Consider the following 25,149-nt stretch of genomic DNA (forward strand, 5'->3'; position numbering starts at 1 on the left):
CAAAAACACTCTCCCTCTGAGCTGAACTGCCACTTTCGCCACATTTTGAAGTTCCATAATTACACGGTAGCAGCTGGCTCCTGTTCTGTTGTCCGCTCTCGTGCCTATGTCGCACCTCGCTGAAGGAGGGCGTTCCCGGCCATTTCTAAAATTTGGACGCCTCCCTCCTCTTTCTGAGATTTCCAGAACGCCTTCACTTACAGGGTACTCTCTCCAGGCACAGACTGTCCAACAGACCTGGGCACAAATCCCAAGACGTAAATATATTCCCTTGTGACTGAGAAACGCAGCTAACCAGCTGATGGTCTGAGCCTCAGTTAGATCGCACACAACAGCTGAACAGAGGAGGGGGAAGATCGCTTCATGGCAGGCATCCCTGGGAAGGAATATGGGGAAGGCAGAGCCGACGAGCTCTGCCGTCTCCCCTGAGGCCCCCGGCAACCACGTATGCAGGCAGAAAGGACAGACGTGCAGGGAAGAGGTGGAAGAGGTGTTAGGCAAGAATCAGATTAAAGTAAAAATCAAGGAGCAAACATCCAGCAAGGAAGGCGCAGAGGCCAAATGAGATGGGCGTCTTCACACCGTACTTGCACGGGGCTCAAGAACCACTCTGAGCTCCGCACTACGCCATGCTCTGCGTCCAGCCTTCCACAGAACCAAGAACACGGACCAGGCTCAACTGACCAAACAGGTCAACTGACCTCTGGGCTTGCTCCTTTGGTTTTTCAGAGGGTAAGACCACCACTGACCCTGCAGGGAGTGCAGCGTTCCATGTGCTGACCAGTTCTGAACCCCTATTTCCTCTGGAAAGCCCATTTGCATCCTCTGGTGACCCCGGGAGCAGGGAATGTAGCCACTCTACTTTCCACTCTGGAACTCAAAATGCTCACGCGGAGACACAAGCTGTCATGTAAAATCACACGAAGGGGTTCCAACACCCCAAAGCACAGGTCATTACGCTTTCTACCAAGTGCAATGCAACGTGGAACACAATGACGCTGAGTAGCACAAGACAGCAGACACCTCTGAGTATTCAAATAGCGCTGGATTTCTGTGAAATCAACAAAGAATATCCCGAGGGTTTTATTTAAAATAGAAACAGGGGTGCAGACAAACCAGAGGAGAAGCAGCAGCTATTTCACTGTGGGTACATTTCCGGAAGAGGAGTGGCAGAGAGATGGGGACAAGGAGGAGACTGTGTATACATGCCACGACTTCAACACCTGAGAACCTGGAGCGGGGAAGGGGAGCGGAGGAGACAGGGGAGGAATGGCCATCCCTGCAGCGACGGCATGTTAGCTGAACAGGGAGAAACAGACACCAAGTCACTCACCTGAGCTACCGTGAAAGCCACAGTGCACCCCTTCTGGGTGACCTGTCCATCCCACAGCTGGCACTCCAATGCCGAGGTCAGGCATGCTCGGGTCAGAGGACAAGACGTCCCCCAGCACACGCGAGCAACAACAGCAGTAACCTGTTGTGAGCTTTCACCATATTCTAGCCACTGACGCGGGACTTCTACAAATATAGCTCTTTCAATCCTCAAACAATCCCAGTGCCATAGGCACTCTCATCAGCTCCATTTTACAGACGAGGAAAGCGAGACTGAAGGGTAAGTAGATTTCCTACAGTCTCTTGGCCAGGAAATCTGAGATCCAGAACTGGAACCCCGGCTGTCTCATCTATGATGCTGTGGTCAACCACGGCGACCCCAGGTGCCCACAGGACTCCCTGCGGCCACGGCCAACACCCACGTACCTTGTACTGTGAGCTCCGCCTGAGCTTCGATCGTCTCGTTGCCACTGCCCGCTACGCAGGAGTAAGTCCCGGCATCGTCCTGAGTGACTTCACTGATCTCCAGGCTACCCCCTGCCAGGAGGACCAGTCTCTCAGAACTACAAAACAAACAAAACGAACACATTTCAGCAGCAGGGAAATACCAGAGACACTCGCCGCACCAGACAGACACTTCAGCACTGTTACTATCTGCACGGGTACAGATGGACTGAGACTAACATAACTTAGTCCCACCTGCTCTGTCCCCATCAATGCAGGAGTGTCACAAATACCAATCAGATGTCTCAGCGAATCATCTCTGACACTCTGGTTATCCCCCGCCCACCCATCTCCCCACTCGGGCAAGGTCTGTCTTTGCAGATTATGTAATTTTGAGGTCTTGGAATCAAGCTGAGAGTCACGCCACCACGGCTTTAAAACACTGGGGTGACTAAAAGAAGAAAGAAATAGAGAGAGTGAAACATCAGGTCAGGTGTGGGATCACGGAGCCGGCTCCAAGCCTCCCACGGTGCTCTGGCCGGGAAAGGGAAGGGAGTACAGAGGGCGGCCACTGCAGGGCAGCTTCCTGGGGGCAGCAGTCGGCCTGCGTCACACCACTGTCAACAGGGGCACCGAGAAACCCTGGCCAGCCCCACACACTGGTCTACGTCGATTAAAATAATCCCTACCACTGAGGGAGAGGACACAAACAGCATTCGGACGGAGCTTTCACAAAGTGAGTTAGTTTAGTTAATTTGGAGAATTACAAACTAAACCGAATGCACAAGGTGCGTGACATCAGGCAAGGGATACGACTGATTCAGGGACAAGTGGCAGAGAAGCCGACGCTCTGAGCACTTCCCAACACGACACGTGCAAAATACAGTATCAGACACAGTAATTATTATTTTCAAGTTCTATGTCTAAAGCTGCTTTTTCGCAGGCTAGGTTTGTCTCCCAAATCTACATATTGCTAACATTTACAGTCCCATATCTAAGCTCAACAAAAATCATTCTGGTTACAGTGTGGTTTTCCGTATACATAATTCCTTATGGCAGAAAAATCGTAGGAAATGACTATTCAGTCTTTGCCCATTTGTAATTCTCATTCCAAGTAAATGAAGTGCTATTCCGGCTTAAATTTCAGTACACTGGAAGTCTGGGTAATTGATATTCCTGAATCTGATAAGTAAGATTAAGTTTCCGGACACGGAAAGCTGAATACCAGAACAAAGCTTGGTGGTTTATCCAAGAAAAACTACCCTGGAAGGTCAACTCGATCCAGTGGCCTCCCTGTCTGACACGTCTCAGTTACACCCTCAAATCCCACCTCCACGTGATGATGGACAGAAGCAAGATAACAGACTGGAACAAGGTAAGAATGGGAGAAAAGCAGTACAGGAAGACAGAGTTTTGGTGTCTTGCAAAATAAGAAAAACTTAAAAAAATTAAAATCCTACATTTTACACCTGCACAGAATTACTACTAAGTCTTGGGAATGGGAAACAACACTCACGAACAAGAAAGCAGCAATGGAGTCCTACCACACCCAGCAGAGATGAGCCCGATCTGAAACACGAGTTGCTGTGTTACCTTCCAAAGTGAGACCCAGTGAGTTGTATCCAGTAATCACAGCACAAGTATTCCCGCTGCTCTCTGTGCCTGAAGTTTCAGAATACGCAAGCAGTAGTACACTAGTACACTCGCACTGATTTTTCTCAGTGGGGCTGATTTCGTTCTCTTTAAAAGCAGAGTGGAGGCCGGCGCTGCGGCTCACTAGACTAATCCTCCGCCTTGCGGCGCCGGCACACCGGGTTCTAGTCCCGGTCGGGGCACCGGATTCTGTCCCGGTTGCCCCTCTTCCAGGCCAGCTCTCTGCTGTGGCCCAGGAGTGCAGTGGAGGATGGCCCAAGTGCTTGGGCCCTGCACCCCATGGGAGACCAGGAGAAGCACCTGGCTCATGGCTTTGGATCAGCGCGGTGTGCCGGCCGTAGCGCGCCGGCCGTGGCAGCCATTGGAGGGTGAACCAACGGCAAAAGGAAGACCTTTCTCTCTGTCTCTCTCTCTCTCTCACTGTCCACTCTGCCTGTCCAAAAAAAAAAAAAAAAAAAAAAAAAGGCAGCGTGGAGTGGCAATGTCCATTCACTATCTTGTTCATGACTCATGGTGTAAAAACAACAACTATCAAGCCTTTAAAGCCTTCCAAAATCCAGAGATGCAGGTAACAGGAACAACATGAAAAAGCACGTGTGGGCGACACTCACGTCAGCTCAGTGAGGGCACGGTGTCACTCAGCGTGGGGCCAGTCTGCAGGAACTGGGGGAGCTAAGGAGATCTACTGCCCTTTTTTTTTTTTTTTTTTTTTTTTAAGCCAAAGGTAAAGGCTTTTACACAGAGACTTTGTGAAGCAACAAAAGGAGTTTAGAAGTATGGTTGAGAATTATTGAAATGATCCAGAATCAAAGAGCAAAAGATTAACTGTAGCAATAAGAGAGGTATAAAGAAGGCAAAAAGAACTGACTACTCTGAGAAGGCTGGAATGATGAGGGTAGAGAGACTGGTTCATGAAAGAACTGACTGGTATTACCGTGCAGGTCAGCAGCAGCGGGGGACAGGGAGCGAGAGAAAGCACCACCAGTGTGCCCTGGGACTCAGAGGGAAAGGCAGGCACAGAGCCGAGAACCCAGAGTGGTGGTGTGCTCAAGGAACCTTCCAGCAATCAGAGGGAGATTTTCCTGACCACGTGCCTCTCAATCTGAGACCTGTGCCTGAGTAGGAGCTAGTCAGATAACGAAGGGGGTACAAGCAAAGACACCTGCAAAGGTGCTGGGGCAGAAAGGATCTCAGTGGTCTGGGGCCCGAGAGAAATCCGTGTGGCGAGGCATAACACAAGGTGAGGCCAGAGCCAGGTCCTGCAGGCCTCGCTGGGCTTTTGTCAGGCACTGAGTTCACTTGGGCATCAACTGAAGAGAACTGACAACCTCACTTGTTTTCTTCCTTAGTCTGTTAATACCGTGGGCTACAGTGATTGACTTTGGAACACTTAACCTTACACGGCTGGAATAAACCCCACTTGGTCATGGTGAACAGCTCTTTTCAGACACTGCGGAATTCCACTCTGAATAATCAGCTGAGGACCTGAGCGTCTCCATTCACAGGAGGGATCACTCTGTAGTCTTCTCCTTTGTGTGCTGTCAGTCCGGCTTTGGTGTCAGGGCCACACGCCCCTCCCAGTCATATGCCAAGCACCGGGCTGGATTCAGCAAGACCGACAGCGTCCTGCTCGTGCACCTTGCCGAGGCATCCTGAGACGGTGACTGCAGCACCACACCACTGAGAATGTCCAAGCACCCAGGAGCCCAGAGAACTGGAGTCAGAGAGAAGGGGCTACTCAACTGCAAAGACTCCTGAGTTACCTTTAAAATTCAGAGGAATACTTTCAACCAGCATATATCCTCCAGGAAGACAGGTACCTCTTCTCTCATGGCCTGAGAGCCACAGGCGCCCAGACCTCCGCCGGAGAATCACTCTCCTAGGGGAAAGGCCTCCAGCACTCCGCACAAGCCAGAGCCCAGCCTCTGCCTCCCCTCGCGTGCCTGGCATACTCCGACCTGACCCCGCACGCGTGACCTGATGGTTACCTGACTTTCCTCTAGGAGGGAGCCTGGCTACTGCTCTCTCCCCAGAGCCCGAACAGTGGCTGTTCCGGCGTCGCTCGGAGGAAATCTTCAACAATTACTGAACGTATGACAGTTGCTTTTGTGTTTCTGTATGTAAGTAATTTATTTTCAGAATGTCCTATGATAAAATATGAAAGTCTTAAATAACCTATTTCTGCTTTCCTACTCATATAAAGACTTTGTTACAATATTTAGCCAGTTAAAATTTCTGCTCAAAGAGCTTGACATTTTTATTCTCTGTTTTAAGGTTCCCTGTTTATTAAAAAAATGAAGGAAAAAAAGGAGGGGGAGCATTTGGCGTAGCAGGTAAGTCACTGCTTAGGATACCGACATCCCATGTCAGAGCGCCTGATTCTAGTCCTGGTTCTTCTGCTTTCAACCCAGCCTCCTGCTAAAGCACACCCCAGGAGACAGCAGGTGAGGGCCCAAGTATCTGGACCCCTGCTACCCATGAGGGAGACCCAGATGGAGTTCCTGGCTCCTGCTTCGGCCTGGTCCAGCACTAGTTGTTGCAGGCACTGGAGTGAAAAAGAGGATGACAGATCGGTCTCTCTGCTTTTCAAATAAAATTTAAAAATAAAAATTAGAGGGGCCAGCGCTATGGCACAGTGGGCTAAACCTCCCCCTGCAGTGCTGGCATCCCATATGGGCACCTGTTCAAGTCCCATCTGCTAATGACCTGGGAAAGCAGCGGAGGATGACCCAAGTCCCTGGGCCCCTGCACCCACATGGGAGACCCAGAAGAAGTCCTGGCTCCTGGCTTCAGATCAGCCCAGCTCCGACCACTGCGGCCATTTGGGGAGTGAACCAGCAGATGGAAGACCTTTCTGTCTCTCACTCTGTCTGTAACTCTACCTCTCAAATAAATAAATAAAATCTTTAAAGTAAAAAATTAGAATTAAATTCTCTTTAAGTCTTCAATCTTTGCATAACGTGCAGCAGGGGAGAAGAGTGGAAGCCAAATGTGGGCAGAGGAAGCTGGTGAACGGACGGGCGCTGGGCAAGGCCTCGGGTGAGCCTTGGCGTGACGCCTAGCTCTCGAACGCTTGAGGAACAGGCGGAGCTCACCGGGCAGTGCCGCTGCCACCCAGCCAACTCCACGGGTGTCCTTTCCATGTTTTGGCACAGAATCACACAAATCAAGACCCTCTAGGCCGGCGCCGCGGCTCACTAGGCTAATCCTCCGCCTGTGGCGCCGGCACACCGGGTTCTAGTCCTGGTTGGGGCACTGGATTCTGTCCCGGTTGCCCCTCTTCCAGGCCAGCTCTCTGCTGTGGCCCGGGAGTACAGTGGAAGATGGCCCAAGTGCTTAGGCCCTGCACCCCATGGGAGACCAGGAGAAGCACCTGGCTCTTGGCTTCGGATCAGCGCGGCGCGCCAGCAGCGCGCCGGCTGCGGCAGCCATTGGAGGGTGAACCAACGGCAAAGGAAAACCTTTCTCTCTGTCTATCTCTCTCTCACTGTCCACTCGGCCTGTCAAAAAAAAAAAAAAAAAAAAAAAAAAAAGACCCTCTGCTCCCTTGACCCGCTCTGTCCCCATCAGCAGCCACCAGTCACAAGAGGCTGTTAACGCCACTGTGTGGCGAGGACGGCTCAGAGTTTTAGTATTCAGAAGTAGAATTTTTTTTCTTCCACTCTGAGCTTCAATGTAGCTGTGATATAAAACGGCTTCCACAAACTTTACTGCTCTGTTTCCGTTCTGACAGAACTGCCTCTCACTCTCATTTGGTGGCGCGGTCACCAGAAAACTTTAAACTACACATGTGGCTTATGATGCACTTCCGCTGGACAGCCCCGCTCTGCAACAGCAGGCCGCAGCGGGTGGCGACGTGGAGCACACTGCCGGGAGCCACAGGTTGGCAGTGCCCTCGGCATCTGCTGGGTGGAGGCCGGGGATGCCAGTAACAACCACAGATGTGCAAGACGGCCCGGTTTTGGGAACAAAAACACAGGGTACCACCACCACACCCCGGTTCTCCTATGAGAACACAGCTGAGCAAAGTACCCACTGGGGAGGAGTCTAGGGCGGCTGGTATAAACAGAGAAGGCTTTGTGGAAGAGAAGAATCTGTGATCATGGCGCAAGGTTGCTATGATTTTAAAAGGACAAAGGATCTGAGAAAAAAATCACAGTGTGAATCGGAGTGGGTGAGAAAACTCAAGCTGGTCTTGTGACAATTTAGGAAAAGAGACGCCAAAGCCTCGAGCCAACTGACCTGCGGCTTCAGGGAGAAGAAATGAAATAATCATCCCTTAATGTTTTGAAAGCACATTATTTTCTTTATGAACACTCTAGTCATACACAGCCCATAAAACACATCTCAAGGGTGGCAAATGAGCATTATAATGTGTTTAAATAAAGCAGATAACCCTGTGTTATTAATCAATTAATCATTCCCAAATAAGACTGGACTAAGACCTAGGCCAGGGCTGCTCCGGGGCGGACGGCATTACCTGTCTGTGTCGAGTGCCTCCTCATTTTTCAACCATCTGATGGTGGGAGCAGGCAGTCCCGAGGCAACACAAGGCAACACCACGCTCTGACCAACGGCTCTGACCAAGGAAGGCGGCTGCTTCAGAAACACCAAGTCTGACGGCACCTCAGGATCTAAACATTAAGAATAAAAAATGATTTATACATAAAAGGCAAAGCATTTTATTGCTCTGATCGTGAGTAATGGCCACTTCCATTCTGTGTGGCTTCCTGTGACAAAATATCTTCACCAACAGTCACAGGAGAATTCCAGTTACACCAGCATTTCTCAGGTAACGTCTCTGTGCGAAGCGCTGTGTCCCCGGAGGCTGTAATGATGTGTGCACGCATCCCTGCCGCCAGGATGCCTACCGAGCAGTTGTGGGAGACCTGACACCATCCCCACCACTAGAGACACGGCACACGCCACACGCCACAGGAGTGTGCAAGAGACACGGCACACGCCACAGGAGTGTGCAAGAGGCACGGCACACGCCACAGGAGTGTCCAAGAGACACGGCACACGCCACAGGAGTGTGCAAGAGGCACGGCACCCGCCACAGGAGTGTGCAAGAAGCACAGCACATGCCACAGGAGTGTCTAAGAGACACGGCACCCGCCACAGGAGTGTGCAAGAGGTGACAAGCTCAGGGCCCCGAGCACCCGCCCCCTCACAGCGGGGTGTCTGTCTCCAGTTTCTGAGAACCACTCAGCTTCACATCTCGCACCTGCTCACTGAGTCCGACCTTTGATTCTGGAACGCAGCAACCATCTATCAGCCACTACACTTGTCTCCCACTCAGACATGAGGATGGGCGCCGCTCACTGGACAGAGCTGTGCTCTAGTGGACACGTGGAAAGGCCGTCACCCTCTTGTGGGCAGGAGACAGTGACAACTTAAATAGGGTGATAACAACAATGTGGAGATTTGAGGACAAAGACAGTTCTCGGGCAGACGCGACCCTCGTCCCCACACTCCGAGGAAGACGGAGCCCCGAGAGCCAGCACCACAACCGCCATCAGCTCTGTAGCCTTGGTAACACGCGGTACCGCCTCACAGCCTAGCAGCAATTCACCCTGGTGAGTGTGAAGCCCACGCAGTGAGTGACCCGCTCAGGCTAAGGCCAATCAACCAGCAGCACAGTGGCGTGCCTCTAAGGTGGACACTAACCTGCCCCTCCTCAGTAGCTAATCACAAACACATTTCTGTGACTGACACCGACCCACCTCTGCCTCTTAACACAACCCGAACACCCAAACAGACCCGCAGCCGGCTGTGTTCAGGACGACCGTGTCTACTGCGTAAGCAAAGCACAGTGCTGGCTTCTGTTCTGGTCTCTGAGTGGCGGCTTCAGCCCCTCACACTGTGAGCCCACTCTCCTGGGTCAGATCTGGAAGTTGTGTTTGGATGTTCCCCACGGCATGGAGAAGGAACAAGGCCTGCGCCGTGTTACAAGTGAGGGTCAACTGCAGCACACCGCTTCCCTTTTTTTGTTCTTTTTTTTCAACTTCTGATTAATTCCTATTTTTTTTAACCTTCCATTTAATTCCCTTTCCTGTGAATTTTTTTGGGTACCCTCACATATAAAACTGATTATGAGGAAAGCCCGCAAGGGCAGGAAGGGGAGAACACGAACAAAAGCAACCGCTGAGGAGGAGATGGGTTTGCACTGCACAGAGGAGCAAGAACTCCGGCTGGCAGTGCCTCCAAAGCCGCGCCATCAGGTCCCCACCAGCACCCTCAGGGACGAGCCCCAGTGAGCCTCCGAGGCCGACAGGTGCAAAGATCTCACTAGGAAAGCATCCTACCGCGGGGAATGGCACAACACACAGAGGCTGGACGAAAGACGGAGCTTTCATTTCCTGTGAAGAATACGCTTTGATTTTCAACCTACTTCACCTGAGCTAATTTTTAATAATGCATTCACTGAAGAATGGTTCGTTCTGCAGTACTCCCTTTCTACCCTGTGAAAAACAGACTCCTTATGCCGGCACCAACGTGTCACGCCACCTACTAACTGCCCACTGAATCAATCCTTGCAGAACAAATTCACCCGTGCATCGACAAGGCCACCAGTCCTGACACGAGCTGATACCTGCAAGAACCTTCAGTTCCGCTTCGTCACTGAACTTGGGTGGCCCGCCGCCGCCGTCGACCACGCAGCGGTAAAGGCCCCCGTCTGCCTCGGTCACGTTGCTGATGACCAGTGCCCCGCTAGGAAGCTTGGCGACTCTGTCATCCAGAAGAAGGGGCTGTCTGTCCTGCTCCCACCTCACGAAGGGGGCCAAATCTGCATTCACTTCGCAATTCAGGACGGCACTGTTTCCAGCGTAAGCTGAGGACGGCTCTGGCTGGCTGATAAATCTTGGAAGACCTGGACAATAAAGGAAGAGAAGAAACGAAAAGTAATTCAACATTATTTTAAACAGTGGTCACAGGGGCCAAGGGCAGGTCGGCTCACGCAGCCACATGTGTGGCAGAACCAGAGAAGGTAGCCTACGGGCAGGCAACTGGCTCCATACAGGCACACAGAGGGTTTAAGTAAACAGCTTAAGGATAACTGGAGTCAGAACCCTCACAGCGGGAGATGCAAGGCACAGATACGGAAAGGAGAAGGGTACAATCAACCCCACAGCACTGGTCCTCTTGTTTTATATGATTACAGATACGTAAATACATGGAGATAAAGTACGTGTGAAACATGTGCACACCGCATAGTCCTTGTGTACACATTAAATAACACAGCTTTGCACACACACACATCTCCACAATGCCTGGCCTGTCCACAATCAGCACCAGTGCTGACCCCACGCTAATTTCTGACGTCATCCCCACTGCAGGAAATCGGGGCTTCCTGGAGGAACGGCTGGTTCGAGGCGTGGAGTAGGGGATGGACACGAAGCTGCAGTATTTCATGACGTAAAACAAGGCACTGTGTGGGCACCGAAAGGACACGGAGGGCAGACCGAGGGGAGTTTCCTCTGGTTGAGGGGTGATGTATCCATGCATTGTAACCCACAGAACCAAACAAGAATCTGCGATTTCGTGCTAGCACAAACACACACATGTGCAGGCAAGGAAAAGCTCTACGTTACAGAGAGCAGAACGAGGCGAAACCAGCATTCGGTAACTACTGCAACAACTGGGTCAGGCAAGAATCCTGGGGGGACCAGCAATGTGGTGTAGGAGGCAAAGCCAGCAACCCACATGGGTGTGGGTCTGTGTCCGCCGCTCCACCTCTGCCCAGCTCCTTGCTAAACCCTGGGAGAGCGGCGGGGGGGTGGGGGGGGTGGGTGGGACCTGGAGGAAGCTCCCGGCACCTGGTTTCAGCCTAGCCACTGGGGGAGTGAATCAGTGAACGGAAGACGTCTGTCTGTCTCTCCCCCCCACCCCTTCTGTAACTCTTTCAAAATCAATAAATCTTTTTTTTTTTTTTAATGTCTTCTGGATCATTTATTTTTTTTTTTGTGCATATAAATGTTTTAAGGATAGCATAGAGTTACATCATGATTATAAAAATTACTTAGAGAATTAACAGATTTATATTGTGTATATTTCTAAATGCAGAGAACAGGGGACTGTCTACACATTGTACAAAATAAAATAAAAATAAAAAAATGAATTCAAGCTCAAAAAATGAGGTCATTTACCTAATTTTAAAATGTGAACACGAAGACCTCTGGCCACTGCACTAATGGTGGAAAACACAAAGAGTACAGCATTTCCAAGGAACCACAGACATTTTGACCATAATTATCTTGTTATAATTGTTCCTGTTTTGTCTTTGGAGACTTTTTTTAAGACAATCAGCTTAAGAATGCTTTCAGGAACCACCATTTGTGCAATCAGAACAGTCTTCTTATGGGTCTACAGTTTTCAGAGATTCAATCCCAGTGTACTTTGGGGTTTGGCAGATAAAACAAGAAAAGAAAGGAAAAAAATAAAGGAAATCTGAGAAGTAACTGTGACTTTTAAAGACTGCACAGTCCCTTCAAATGCTGCATAACATACACAATTGGAAAATCGCCTTCTGTTGGCACTCCATTTTCTTCACCAGTGCATTTTTATCCTACAAAATCAATAAATCTTAAAAATGAAAAACAAAATCCTCAATGGATGCTAAAACTAGTGGGTGAAAATCCGAAGGTAAACAGTATAGCTAGAGAATACCACTTTCTAAAACACCATTACTACGTAACAATTGTACAAATACTTGATTTTACAGAAGGGATACACAGACCACTGGAAGTAAGTAATAACCGTTAACCGCACCAGCCACAGAACACACCACCACACGCTTCCCGGGAGGGCGCGCGGGACACAGGACCACTTTGTCAGACTGAGCATCCCTGATCCAAAAACCTGAGACACCGTTCAGGCTCTGGAGATGCTCAACCAGCAGAGTCTACGCAAACAGTCCAAAACCTGAAAACGCGGAATTCGGACACTCCTGTTCCACACATTCTGGAGGAGGGATATGTAACCTGTATTACTGCCCCAAAGGAAAACCCGCATTTATTCACAGAAGGGACTCAAACCACAGTGACACGGAAGCCCCGAGCGAGGACCTGCTCCGCAGCCGCTGAGCACAGACGCACAACCTCCCGGGCCAGAGGGAGGAGGGTGGCAAGTGCCTGCTTTGTTCTTGCCGCGAAGGCAGAACGTGTGCCTGATTCTGATGCACGCTGCGGCTCCTCAGGAGAACGTCCTCGTCTTCAGCGAACACACACTGACGTATGCAGGTGAGGACACCTGGGCAACACACCTGAGACTTAACTCTTCACGGGTCAGGAAAAACCATGTGGTGTGCTGTGGCTGTGTGCACGCTGGGGGGCTGACAGGGCAGAGAAGTAAGATGATCACAACCGGGCAATCTGGGGAAGGGATGTGGGATTTCCTGGTTATATTCTGTTTTGTTTTGGTTTTTTTTTTTTTTTTTTTAGATTTATTTAATTTATTTGAAAGACAGAGTTACAGAGAGGCAGAGAAAGAGAGAAAAGTCTTCCATCTGCTGGTTCACTCCCCAGATGGCTGCAACAGCCAGAGCTGCGCTGATCTGAAGCCAGGAGCCAGGAGCTTCTTCTGGGTCTCCCACACAGGTGCAGGGGCCCAAGAACCTGGGCCATCTTCTACTGCTTTCCCAGGCAATAGCAGAGAGCTGGATCAGAAGAGGAGCAGCCAGGACTAGAACCGGCGCCCATATGGATGCCAGCACTGCAGGCCAGGGCTTTAACCTGCTGCGCCACAGCACTGGCCCCTTGGTTATGTCCTTACAAGTCCTCCCTACATCTGACGTTAATTCAAAACCAAATGGTAACCATCATGTCGTCGACGCTGCAGACGACACGCGCTACAGAGGCTCAGGGCTTCTGCTCTGCAGTCACACATCTCAGCCTGGTTCCCAGGCCGCCGCTCACGGCTGCATGACTGGCAAGTTACTCACCCTCTCCTGAGCCTGTTTCTCCACCACTAAGATAACAGCAACAGGCCTCAAAGGGTTGTTAGAAAAAATTAGAAATTCTTAACACATATAACTCACATGTAATATACTTCCCGGTGTAAAAATAAACAGCCACATAGCTACTCCTTCTATTACTGTGATTATCATTAATAATATTTAAAAAGTGACTCTGCTCAGTAAAACAAAATACTTCTTTAAAGACTAGCAAATAAATAAAACTATTATAAGTTTTCTAGTTTTAAGCTGGTGAATTAGCCCAAATATAATCAACACAGGTTTTCTAACCTTTTTTTTTTACAGGCAGAGTTAGACAGTGAGAGAGCTAGAGACAGAGAGAAAGGTCTTCCTTCCGTTGGTTCACCCCCCAAATGGCCACTACGGCCAGCGCTGTGCTGATCCGAAGCCAGGAGCCAGGTGCTTCTCCTGGTCTCCCATGCGGGTGCAGGGCCCAAGCACTTGGGCCATCCTCCACTGCACTCCCAGGCCACAGCAGAGAGCTGGACTGGAAGAGGAGCAGCCAGGACAGAATCTGGTGCCACAACCGGGACTAGAACCTGAGGTACCGGTGCCGCAGGCGGAGGATTAGCCAAGTGAGCCACGGCGCTGGCCTTTTTTTTTTTAAGATTTATTTTTTATTTTATTTAAAGACAGAGTTACAGAGAGAGAGGCAGAGAGAGAGAGAGAGGTTCTCCATCCGATGGTTCACTCCCCTGATGGCCGCAATGGCCAGAGCTGCGCCAATCCAAAGCCAGGAGCCAGGAGTTTCTTTCAGGTCTCCCAGCCCGAAAGTGCATCCCGAAAGTCCTTGGGTGCAGGAGCCCAAGGACTTGGGCTATCTTTTTCTGCTTTCCCAGGTGATAGCAGAGAGCTGGATCAGAAGAGGAGCAGCCGGGTCTAGAACCAGCGCCCACATGGGATGCTGGCGCTTCAGGCCAGGGCTTTAACCCGCTGCGCCACAGCGCCGGCCCAGGTTTTCTAACCTTGTTACGAAATTTTTCTTGTTTTTTTTTTTTTTAGTTTCAAGAGGATTTTTGAAGAAATAAACATTGAAATTAACCAAGCGTCTATTTTGAAGAAATCTGAAAATCAGAAGGAATGAACAAAGATAAACCCTGATGCAGCGGGGGAAGAGGGACTCTTACAGAACCAAGAACTACTTCTATTTTGAAGAGCTGGAACCTCCTGGGAGGCCTCAGGACAGTGAGTGATTTTAAACACGTGACCCACAACAGCACGTGCGGGACTGGCAGGCAAGAGCTTTCAGAGTTTCTGCGCAGGAAAAGCAGATGGAGGAGCCGGCAGCTGACGGCGCGAGCCGGCGCCCGCGGGCCTCCCACACTCGCGGGGACCGCACCAGCTGGCCGCCGCCCCGGAGAGAGGGAGTGATCGGGGGCTGAGCACAAGGGGCTGTCCAGGTCTATATTTAGCGCTCCCCGTACCTTCACCTCTGTGGAGAAAGGAGAAAAAGGCCCCTCACGCCGAGTCCTATGAGACGTCTTTAATGCTCTCCCGAAATCCCCCCTTCTTGTCTGAGTTGGCCAGAACCAGTTTCTACTGCTTACAACCAGAAAACCCTAGAAGGGAGCCTTTTAGCATGGCAATGAAAAAGCAGGTTTGTTACTGAGACGGTCTCCACACCATCAGGGTGGACACTCTGAGCATGCAGTTTGGGGCGGGCATTTGGCCTGGTGGTTGGGTTGCTGGCTGGGACTCCTGCGTCCTGCGTCACAGTGCTTGGGTTCAAGTGCCAGCCGTGCTCTCAGCCAGCTTTCTGCTCCTGAGAGGCGTCAGGTGACAGCTCAAGGACTTGGCCCCTGCCACCCTCATGGGAGACCTGGATTGTATTTCCAGCTCCTGGCTTCAGCACGGCCCAGCACCTGCCATTGCAGATATCTGGGGGAGCGAACTGGAAGACAGAAGCCTTCGCTGTCTCTCACACAAACCAAATTCCCAAATAAATAACAGAGAGACTGAAAAAAAATTAAGCATTGGGCCAGCACCGTGGCTCACTTGGTTAATCCTCTGCCTGTGGGGCCGGCATCCCATATGGGCTCTGGGTTCTAATCCCAGTTGCTCCTCTTCCAGTCCAGCTCTCTGCTGTGGCCCGGGAGGGCAGTGGAGGATGGCCCAAGTGCTTGGGCCCTGCACCCATGTGGGAGACCAGGAGAAGCACCTGGCTCCTGGCTTCAGATCGGCGCAGCACGCCGGCCGTAGCAGCCATTTGGGGGGTGAACCAATGGAGGGAAGACCTTTCTCTCTCTCTCACTGTCTATAACTCTACCTGTCAAATAAATAAAAAAGAAAAAAATTTTTTTTAAAAATTAAGCATACAATGAGCTTTTTAATGTGGGAAGAGAGCTGTGCACCTATCGCTGCAGTCTAATTTCAGAAGCTCTTCTCCCCCCACAGAAACCCTGTTCCCATGTGCAGTCCAAACCTACTACCCTGCTCCCTCAACGCCGCAGCCCCAGCTCCTTAGCACTGGAAAATCACCCATCTACCTTCTTTCCCTATTGGTTTGTCTACTCTGAACACTCCACGTATACAACATCACACGAGGTGTGGTCGGTGGTGTCTGGCTTCTTAGGATACTGCTTTTGCAGTTCACCTGTGAGGTAGTACCCTGTATAGCAGGGCTTCCTTTTTAACTGCTGAGTAGTATTCCGCTGTGTGAATGCGCCACATCTTCATCACCCATTCTCACGTGACGGACACTGAGGTCGTCTCTCCCCGGCTCTGACGAACGATGCTGCCATGAAGAATCACACACAAATCTTCTTCACTTCTCCTGGGGAGACACCTAACAGGGAACTAATGGGCGATACGGTGCTCCGTGGCTAACATTTTGAGAGGATGACCAACTTGTACGTTTTTAAGTTACACACATACAACAAAGGGTACTCTATGATCCAGCAACTTCACTTCTAAGAATCTGTTCTGCAAAAATAACAATTTGCAAAAAGGTAGTACTGCCTGTGACATCCATGTAATTTTAATCATGAAATGACTCATCAAAGAGGGGATCTTTAAGAGAGTATGTACACAACAGATACAACACAACTATTAACAGAATTGCGACTTATCCCTTGGCTTAGGCACAACTTCCTCCTGATACTCAGGGTGAGGGCGGGTGACAGAACTGTGTCTGCTGTCTGCAGTCATCACTGTGCACCCCTAATATTAAAACTGCCCAAGCAAGTGTTTCCTAAAGGACGTGAAAACGAAGAAGGAGGAGGGACAGACCAGCGCAGAACGAGAGAAAGGTAGAAGACAAGGTTGACAGACAGTGGGGAAGTCATGAACAAGGGCTGGAGGGCAGAGAACAGGCAAATGGAAGTCAAATCACTCAGTACTGTCAGCGCTTACACTGTGGTGAGGATGATGGGTAGCGGTGGTAGCGGGGCGGGGGCAGTGTTAGGAAAAGGGACTGGTGGAGCCGGCACTCAGTTTTGTGGTCACGATGCGGTTAAGACACCTGCGTCACGTATCAGAGAACCTGAGTATGAGGCCTGGCTTCAGCCCCTGCTGCTGTGGGCCCTGGGAGGCAACAGTGACGCCTCAGATAACTGCACTTCTGCCTCCTTCGTGGGGACCCGGACTGAACTCCTGGTTCTGAGCTTTGGCCATGTCCAGCCCTGGTCAATGGACGTGACTGGGAAGTGAACCTGTGAGCCAGTGGATAGGAGCTCACTCTCTCAAATAAATAAAAATGTTTTAAAAGAAAGGAAAACAGAACTGAGGCCGGAGAAGCGCAGGTCAGAGAAAGAGGCCTGGTTCAGAATTCAGACTGACTGATGGTGCTACGGAAGGAACAGCGCTGGGACGACACTGTGCGGACTCCAGTGGGGGAAGGAGGACCACGGGCAAAAACAGCCGCAGTGCCATGGCGAGGGAACTCGAGAGTGGGTCAGTACAGAAAAATTCGGGAGCCGGCTGCACTGGACCTGAGATGGGCGTGGCCGACGGCTGGCCCAGGTGAGGGACAGAGAACGGGAATGCTAAGTGAAGCTGGCCCCACTGACACTGGGGAGGAGACCACAGCGCTCCTGTTTATCAAGCTTGTTGCGAGAAAGCCTGGCCGCGGCAACCGGAATGGAGCACGGAGGAAGGAGCGGAGAAGAGGGAACCTGCTAAGGTGTCGGTTTTCCCTCCGTTTATTTTCCAATGCCATCTGTGACTATGGAAAGGATTCTAGTGGGTGTATGTCCTATCCTAATTCAACGTTCAGCACTGGGCTCCGAAGAGAAAAGGAGCCCTCATCCTAAATGAACGAGCAAATAGTCTCTGGAGTGCGCATGAGACCAGAAACCCAAACCCTGGAGTAGGCAAGAGACAGGAGTCACAGAGTGAGTGAGGCCTCCATCCTCACACGCCAGCTTTCACTGTGGCTGAGTGCAGACACAGGATGTAAAGAGAACACCCGTACTGAACAACACAAGCCTGCCGACAGCTGCAGCGGGGACCATCTGAGCACCACCAGAGCCTGCTGAAGATGGGCACAGCTCACTAGGGACCAAGGCACACTCACTCCTGCTGAAGACGGACGCAGCTCACCAGGGACCAAGGCACACTCACTCCTGCTGAAGACGGGCACAGCTCACTAGGGACCAAGGCACACTCACTCCTGCTGAAGATGGGCACAGCTCACTAGGGACCAAGGCACACTCACTCCTGCTGAAGACGGGCGCAGCTCACTAGGGACCAAGGCACACTCACTCCTGCTGAAGACGGGCACAGCTCACCAGGGACCAAGGCACATTCACTCCTGCTGGAAGTTGGGCACAGCTCACGGAGGGACCAAGGCACACTCACTCCTGCTGAAGACGGGCACAGCTCACGGAGGGACCAAGGCATACTCACTCTTGCAGAGCCTCATTCTTTCTTTTTCTTTCCTTTTTTTTTTTTTTTTTTTTTTGACAGGCAGAGTGGACAGTGAGAGAGAGAGAGACAGAGACAGAGAGAAAGGTCTTCCTTTGCCATTGGTTCACCCTCCAATGGCTGCTGCGGCCGGCGTACCGCGCTGATCCGATGGCAGGAGCCAGGTACTTATCCTGGTCTCCCATGGGGTGCAGGGCCCAAGTACTTGGGCCATCCTCCACTGCACTCCCTGGCCACAGCAGAGAGCTGGCCTGGAAGAGGGGCAACCGGGACAGAATCCGGCACCCCGACCGGGACTAGAACCCAGTGTGCCGGCGCCGCAAGGTGGAGGATTAGCCTAGTGAGCCACGGGGCTGGCCAAGCCTCATTCTTTCTTACACTTTCCATCATGACTCAGGTAAGAATGCTCTGAAAGGGAGTGAATCTTTCTATAACTTTCTGCTCTCCACTTTAGTAAATATACTCTAGAAGTAAAAAAAAATCCAATTAAATGTCATCTCCTTGGGTCAGGGCACAAAAGAACTAGGATTCTGGTTTTACCACCAGTTTTACAGACTAGGTAAAATATGCTAGGTAGGATAAAAGTTCACCATCAAAGTGATTCAGTTTTCTTATAGGACTTCCTCTGCTATCTCCAAGTTAAAAAGAAAGAAACAAGGGCTCTTCTAATAGCAACTTCAAGCCTTCATGCAAGTGGAAAAGTGCTAGAGTTTATGCCATAAGGCACTGAACAGGCCCTAGCACGGTCCCATTTATAGAGTATATGCCTAATTGGTATCTGTTCATGAATGTATTTGTTGCTAACAATTCAATGAAAACTCCAGGATAATACTGATTTTCTTAAGATTTACCCTTTATAAAAATCTGAAAACGCAAATCAATCACTCAACAAAACAAAACTTACCTGCTACTGTGAGCTTGGCTGTTCTGCTCACAATAGTCCCCAGGCTCTCAACAGTGGCCACGCACTGGTAATAACCTTCATCGGGTTTATTGTGCTTGGAATGCACCACGTTGCTGATAAATAAAGACCCGTCTGGGAGAAGCTGGCGTCGATCATCTGACACTAAGTTCAAGAACGTCCCATCTTTTTTCCATTCGATTTTCGGAAGCGGTTCAGAATACGCGGAGCAGTTTAATATGACAGATGAGCCTCTGACGGAGAGTGTGTCCACTGGCTCCACGAGGAAATGAAACGGAGTGAACGTCCGAACACCGGCTCCTACAGAGACAAAGCCAAAGCACAGTGCTGAACAACACTTTCCTCCACTTTTCTGCAGGAAACACAAGAACAGGTGCAAAACTTAACTTCCGAATGGAAGCAGCTTGGAAACCTAAGAGACAAATCAGGTTGAGAGTCCAAACAGGCAAATTAACAACTCAAAATATTTTATTACAGATATAAATAATTACATTTTATTAAAAACTAGGAACTTTTGCTATCCAAAAAAATAACAAAAAAGGTTATACCAATTTAAATGTTTTGCAGTTTAACATTCTGCCTTGCTTTTATTTAACTTTAAAATGCCATACACATTTAGACAAGTTGAATAAAAATGTATATGCATGCTAAAAATTCGGAAAAAATTATTTACAGGCAAATTTATAAATGCCTTTGAGACTAAGGTACATCAAAATTTTACAAGAAAACATCCACCCTGTGTCACTTGTCATCACTGGCCAGCAGGAGGGCAGCGACCTGAGGCATCCTCTTTACTGAAGACCCCTCCAAGCCTGCCACTGCCTTTCCCATGCAAACCTGAAGAAGCCCTCAGTGGACTTTCCGTCCAGGTCCCGGTCAGCCCCTGTGGGACTCTGCAGCCCCTCCACCCCACCCCCACCCCCCGCTGCCCCGAGTCCCTGCAGTTCCACCTTCTTGCAGGGTGAGTGGCACCTCTGGCCCCTCCCAAGCCAACTCCTGTCTTCCTGTCTGTTCCTGCCGCCCAGGCAAGTGTAGCTGGCACTGGTGTAAGCAGGATGGCACAGATGAGGGGACTTCAAAACGTTTCTGACGGGGTGGGTGATGTGGCGCTGCGGGTTGAGCTGCTACCTGTGACATCTGCAGCCCGTACGGGAGTACCTGGGGTTGAGTCCCGCCTTGGCTTCCAACCAGCTTTCTGCTAATGCATTTGGGAGGCAGCAGGTGATAGCCCAAAGTACTTGGGTTCCTGCCACCCACTTGGGATACCAGGATAAAGTTCCTGGCTCAGCTTCAGCCCAGTCCAGCCCTGGCTGTGGTGGTATTTGCGAGTGAACCAGCAGGTGCAGTCTCTTCCTCTGACTGTCCCTGTCACTCCTTCATGTAATGAAACAAATCTTAAAAGTTTATGAAGATAGAACTAAAATACATTTATTTTTGAGCAAACAACTTTGGAATTCACGCACGCATGGGGTCCTCACAAAGCTCATGAATGAGACAGTTGCGATGCTCACATCCACACAGGAATGCCTGGGTGCGAGTCCTGGCTCCACTCCCAATTCAAGCTCCCTGCAATGCATACTCTGGGAGGCCTTTGCCACTGACATGGGATACCTGGTCTGGGTACTGAGTTCCTGGCTTTGGCCTGACCCAGCCCTAGCCATTGTGGACAGGAGGAAGTAAACCAGCACGTGGATAGAAGGTATCTCCATCTGGCCACCTGTGTCTCCTTCAAACAAAAATTTTCTTTTAAGTTCATGGAAAACACACACTACGAAAAACCTCTCATGGATTTCAAATATCTGACACCAAAGTAAGCACCCTTTAATTCCATTTTCCATGAACTTCTGAAGTCCCCTCCTGTTCCTGACCTGCACATACAGACAGTAACTTACCTGAGAAGGCAGAGGTGCCCAGACTTTCCTGGCTCCTAGTGCTTTCTTTTCTCAGTAAACCTTTTTTTCCCCCCATGAATTCTGTAGACTAAAAAACAGCCAGCAATTCTGTTGACTTAATAGTTACCTCCATGCAGATGAATAAGTATTTATGGCCTAAACAGTTAATGCATTTAAAAAATATATACACAAATTGAAAAGACAATTTCATTTCATTTTTAAATAACCCCAATCAGCTACACGTGAGGATTAGACTGGACACGGCGCCCAACCTTTTCTGCTCCACGCTGAGGTCTGTGTGGTGTTGCAGCCACCAAAAGCCCAGCTGGCAAAGACGACCACGGAAGGTGGCACAACCCAACGCTGAAGCTGTCCACTACCTTGAGGTACAATCTGCAATCAGATGTCACTCCGTCCCCCTAGAGGAGGTCCCTGAGGTGGCTTTGAGTATTTCAGGGTGCAGTCTGGGAACTGTAGGTTAAAAATGCATCTCTCTATGGTGTTGTATCCAGCGTATTTCCAGGACGCCCCCCCCCCCCAGAGTGGACAGTGTCCGTCTGTAGATTAGGGTGCTAGATAACCTATGAACTCCTCCACTGGCTGAGGCAGTCAGAAGACCCAGGTTCAGTCCAGCACAGCCCAATTACTGCCATTTCCTTGCATGCCAAGGCTTAATAACAAACAGGGCTTTTGCACAGTCTAATGAGATGTCTGAAAGTGAGAAGAGCAGAGGAACGCCAGCAGGAGCCACATGAGTCTTGCAGAACAAAACAAAGCGACTCTACTCAACGACCTCGGCACTTCCACAGCTGCGGTAACTAAGGCACTGCGCCTCTGGCACAGGCATGAAAGGAGCCAGTAGCAGGCTGCAGAGCCCAGAAGCAGAGACAGGAGCGTTTGGAAACAATGCGCGGGAGAGATTATGCTTTAAAACCAACTGCGGAAAAGCGCCAACTACTCCATCTGCGGCTAGAACACCTGGAGAGCCACACAGCAGAGAGGCGTGGTAATGCTGACTGCGCGTGTGCTTCCGGTGCCTGGCACCGTTCCACACGCCTTCCGCACGTCCACCGCTTACTTCAGCCCCACTGCGTCTCACGATAGGCACTAATATCCTCACATTACAGAAGAAAACCACAGCACAGCAGTGTCATGTCACCTGTCAAAGGTCACACAGGGCATCATGCAGCTGAACCAGTCTGTGGTTTTCACTATTATACTACAACGCCACCGAATACATGAATTAAAAACTGTATTCCAGACCTGTGTTTAAAAAGCAGATAATAAAAATCCTAGAAAAGGGGCCAGTGTTATGACACAGCAGGGTAAGCCACTGCCTGCATCCCTTGGGCATTCCCATATTAGAGCTGTAGTTCCAGTCCCAGCCACTCCACTTCTGACCCAGCTCTCTGCTAATGCACCTGGGAAAGCAGCAGCAGATGGCCCAAATACTTGCGAAACTGTCACCGACAGGGGAGACCAAGGGAGGGGAGTGAACCAGCAAATGGAAGGTCTCTATCTCCTTTACTGTCATTCTGCCTTTCAAATAAGTAAATTAAAAATAAGAGAGAGAGAGACAGAAACAATGGATTAGAGGGAGATTGTGTCACACATAATGGGTTACAAAATTCAAAAGTCCAAAAAGAAAAATTCAAAAGAAACTTCTAAAGTCCAAAAAGAGAGACAAGGTTGTGTTTAATAAAACCTTATTTATAAAAACAGGTGGATGGATTTCATCTATTGGCTGTGTTCCTTGCTGCCTGCCTCTGAATATCACCCAGCAAAAAATGAGTGAGCTCTGTTTCAGCGGATCGAGAGGGAGGCCTGTGGGACATGAACAAGGCAGATGAGTGCCAATGCACAATTTCCGAGAGGCACTCTAGGATTACCTGAGAAAGGAAGGGCAGGCCAGGGCATGCTGCGTGGTGACCACCGGCTACAGGGAGGGGACACGTGCAGGCCGGAGCAGGGGTGAGCCCTCCAAGCGTATGTGAAATAGTCCCACCCCAAGAATCGGCTTGCATAACCCTTTCCCGGGAGGGGGACTCCTCTGTAAAGCTCAGCCGCCGCTCTCCGCGACCACCTTTCCCGGCTATCAGACCCTCGCTCCCTTCGCTGCGTCTGCACGGACACCGTCCTGTACTCTTCTCCGGGATCCTGATTCCTCGGATACTTGTTTGCTTCATTTTCGTTGTCTGTGGCCAGAGTCAAGGGACAAACCATCTTAAACAGGCTTAACGATCCTGTCTGGTGTCTTCTATGTCTCCCAGTCTCTGCAGATGTCTCACTTCTTAATAGAACACCTTTCACTTCCTGATAGATTGTTCCTCGCTTTGTGATAGAATGCTTCACACCTCAAGACAGCATTCATCTTCTGAAAGGAAAACATCCACAGGGAGCCTCCTTCCGTCTCACTCCCATCCCCCCATAAATACCAACAAACCACTTCACTCTGCACACCTTCTCTGAACAGCAGTAATAACCCTAGATCTTACTGTACCCAGGGTAAAAAATTAACTTACAGTATTTGAAAACCAGTAGAAATAAAATTTGCCCTGTGTCCTAAGAGGTTCGACATTTAGGATAGGCAAGCGTTTCAGACACCCACAGCCATTCTTCACCCTAAGGAAACCCTCTCTGTGTTCCAGGCCAGGAGTCCACCGGTCAAAGGCTGCGTAATCTAGCTCTGTCACGCAGGATCCAGTCTCTGAATCCCATGTTCCGACATTCCGGATTCCTTCGCTGTCCACAATCACCACATGGCTCAGGCTCTCTTGCTTCAAGTCCTCCATTTATACTTAACGAGATAAAATACTGGAAAGTTGAAATAATTACACGTTCAAGGAGCTTAACTACAAACATGCCCGTTATCAGTTAAGAGCAGGCAGCACTTAAGAGCTGCTTCCCACTTTGTTCTGCTGCACGACAAGCGTCGCGGCTCCGGTGCTGGCCTCTGTGCCCCGCACAGCTGATTCTCCAAAGACTCCCTCTACCTCACGCACGTCATCTGCCCTGTTATCCAACCTTGCAGAACCCCTTTCCTGGGGGAAAAGATGTAATTAGTTAATCACGCGTATTTTAATTGTCTGAAAAACAGTTTTGAAAACCTTTATAGTATACAAATATGTCATAAAACAGTGAATGCCAACTTCTAATCAAAACTGGGTCTGAAATGGTTTTTTTCAAGATTTATTTGAAAGGAAGAATTGAGGGGAGGGGAGGGGAGGGGAGGGGAGGGGAGGGGAGGGGAGGGGAGGGGAGGGGAGGGGAGGGGAGGGGAGGGGAGGGAGGAAGAGGAGAGAGCTTCCATCTGCTGGTTCACTCCCCAGGTGGCCACAACGGGCAGGGCTGGACCAGGCAGAAGCCAGGAGCCAGGAACTGCACCTAAGTCTCCCACTGCGTGGCAGGGGCCCAGGCATCTGGACTATCTTCGGCTGCTTTCCCAGGTGCATTAAAAGGGAGCTGGATTGGAAGCAAAGCAGCCAGGACACAAACCAGCACGCCTATCCGACGGTGGTGTAGCAGGCAATAGCTTACCCAGCTGAGCCACGGGGAAGGCCCCAGGTCTACAACTTTATTCAGAGAGAGGCCTACAGGAAAAGTCAATTTCTATAGGGAATCTACTTTGATTTATTGTTCTAATTTATAGCACCTATATTCCCAACCATTCCTCCAACAAAAAATATCTGAATTCCTTGATTTAGCAAACATGTATCATCATAAAAGTATTTCCGTTTATTTCAGTTTTCAGTCTTCTTGCCGACAAAGTCACAGTGAGTGGAGGCAGAAAGAACCTCAATTTTGAACATAGCTCTGCTGTGCTATTTCATTCCTCTGTGCCTAAATCTCTCCCTGTCACCCGCACCTCCTGTCAAGCGATCTGTGTGCAGGTGGAGGGGTGTCTTCAGAGCACCCACCTCACTGCCTGTCCTTAACACAGTGACGATTCCCAGTCCAAACACCTGCGGCTCCCCTACAAATCACTGACACCCTGAATCTATTTTCACTGACCACACTTTAGAAACTCTTATGCATCAAATAAAAGAGACCTTATATGTCACTCTTAA

At 50.1% G+C, this 25,149-nt stretch overlaps 1 protein-coding gene across 2 annotated transcripts in view; it reads right to left on the bottom strand.

Moving 5' to 3' along the window:
• NEO1 (neogenin 1) overlaps nucleotides 1–25,149 on the bottom strand; it is a 222,686-nt gene that overhangs the window by 126,730 nt on the left and 70,807 nt on the right. For both annotated transcript variants that reach the window (XM_070054696.2, XM_070054697.2), the window contains exons 2-5: nucleotides 19,173–19,490; nucleotides 10,025–10,303; nucleotides 7,910–8,063; nucleotides 1,759–1,895 (exon numbers count right to left, since the gene is read on the bottom strand). In XM_070054696.2, the coding sequence (XP_069910797.2) occupies nucleotides 1,759–1,895; nucleotides 7,910–8,063; nucleotides 10,025–10,303; nucleotides 19,173–19,490 (888 nt within the window). The remainder of the gene's footprint in view (nucleotides 1–1,758; nucleotides 1,896–7,909; nucleotides 8,064–10,024; nucleotides 10,304–19,172; nucleotides 19,491–25,149) is intronic.

The sequence above is a fragment of the Oryctolagus cuniculus genome, chromosome 12, assembly GCF_051225735.1.
Source record: "Oryctolagus cuniculus isolate XC-2025 breed Fujian yellow rabbit chromosome 12, ASM5122573v1, whole genome shotgun sequence".
Classification (NCBI taxonomy): Eukaryota; Metazoa; Chordata; class Mammalia; order Lagomorpha; family Leporidae; genus Oryctolagus; species Oryctolagus cuniculus.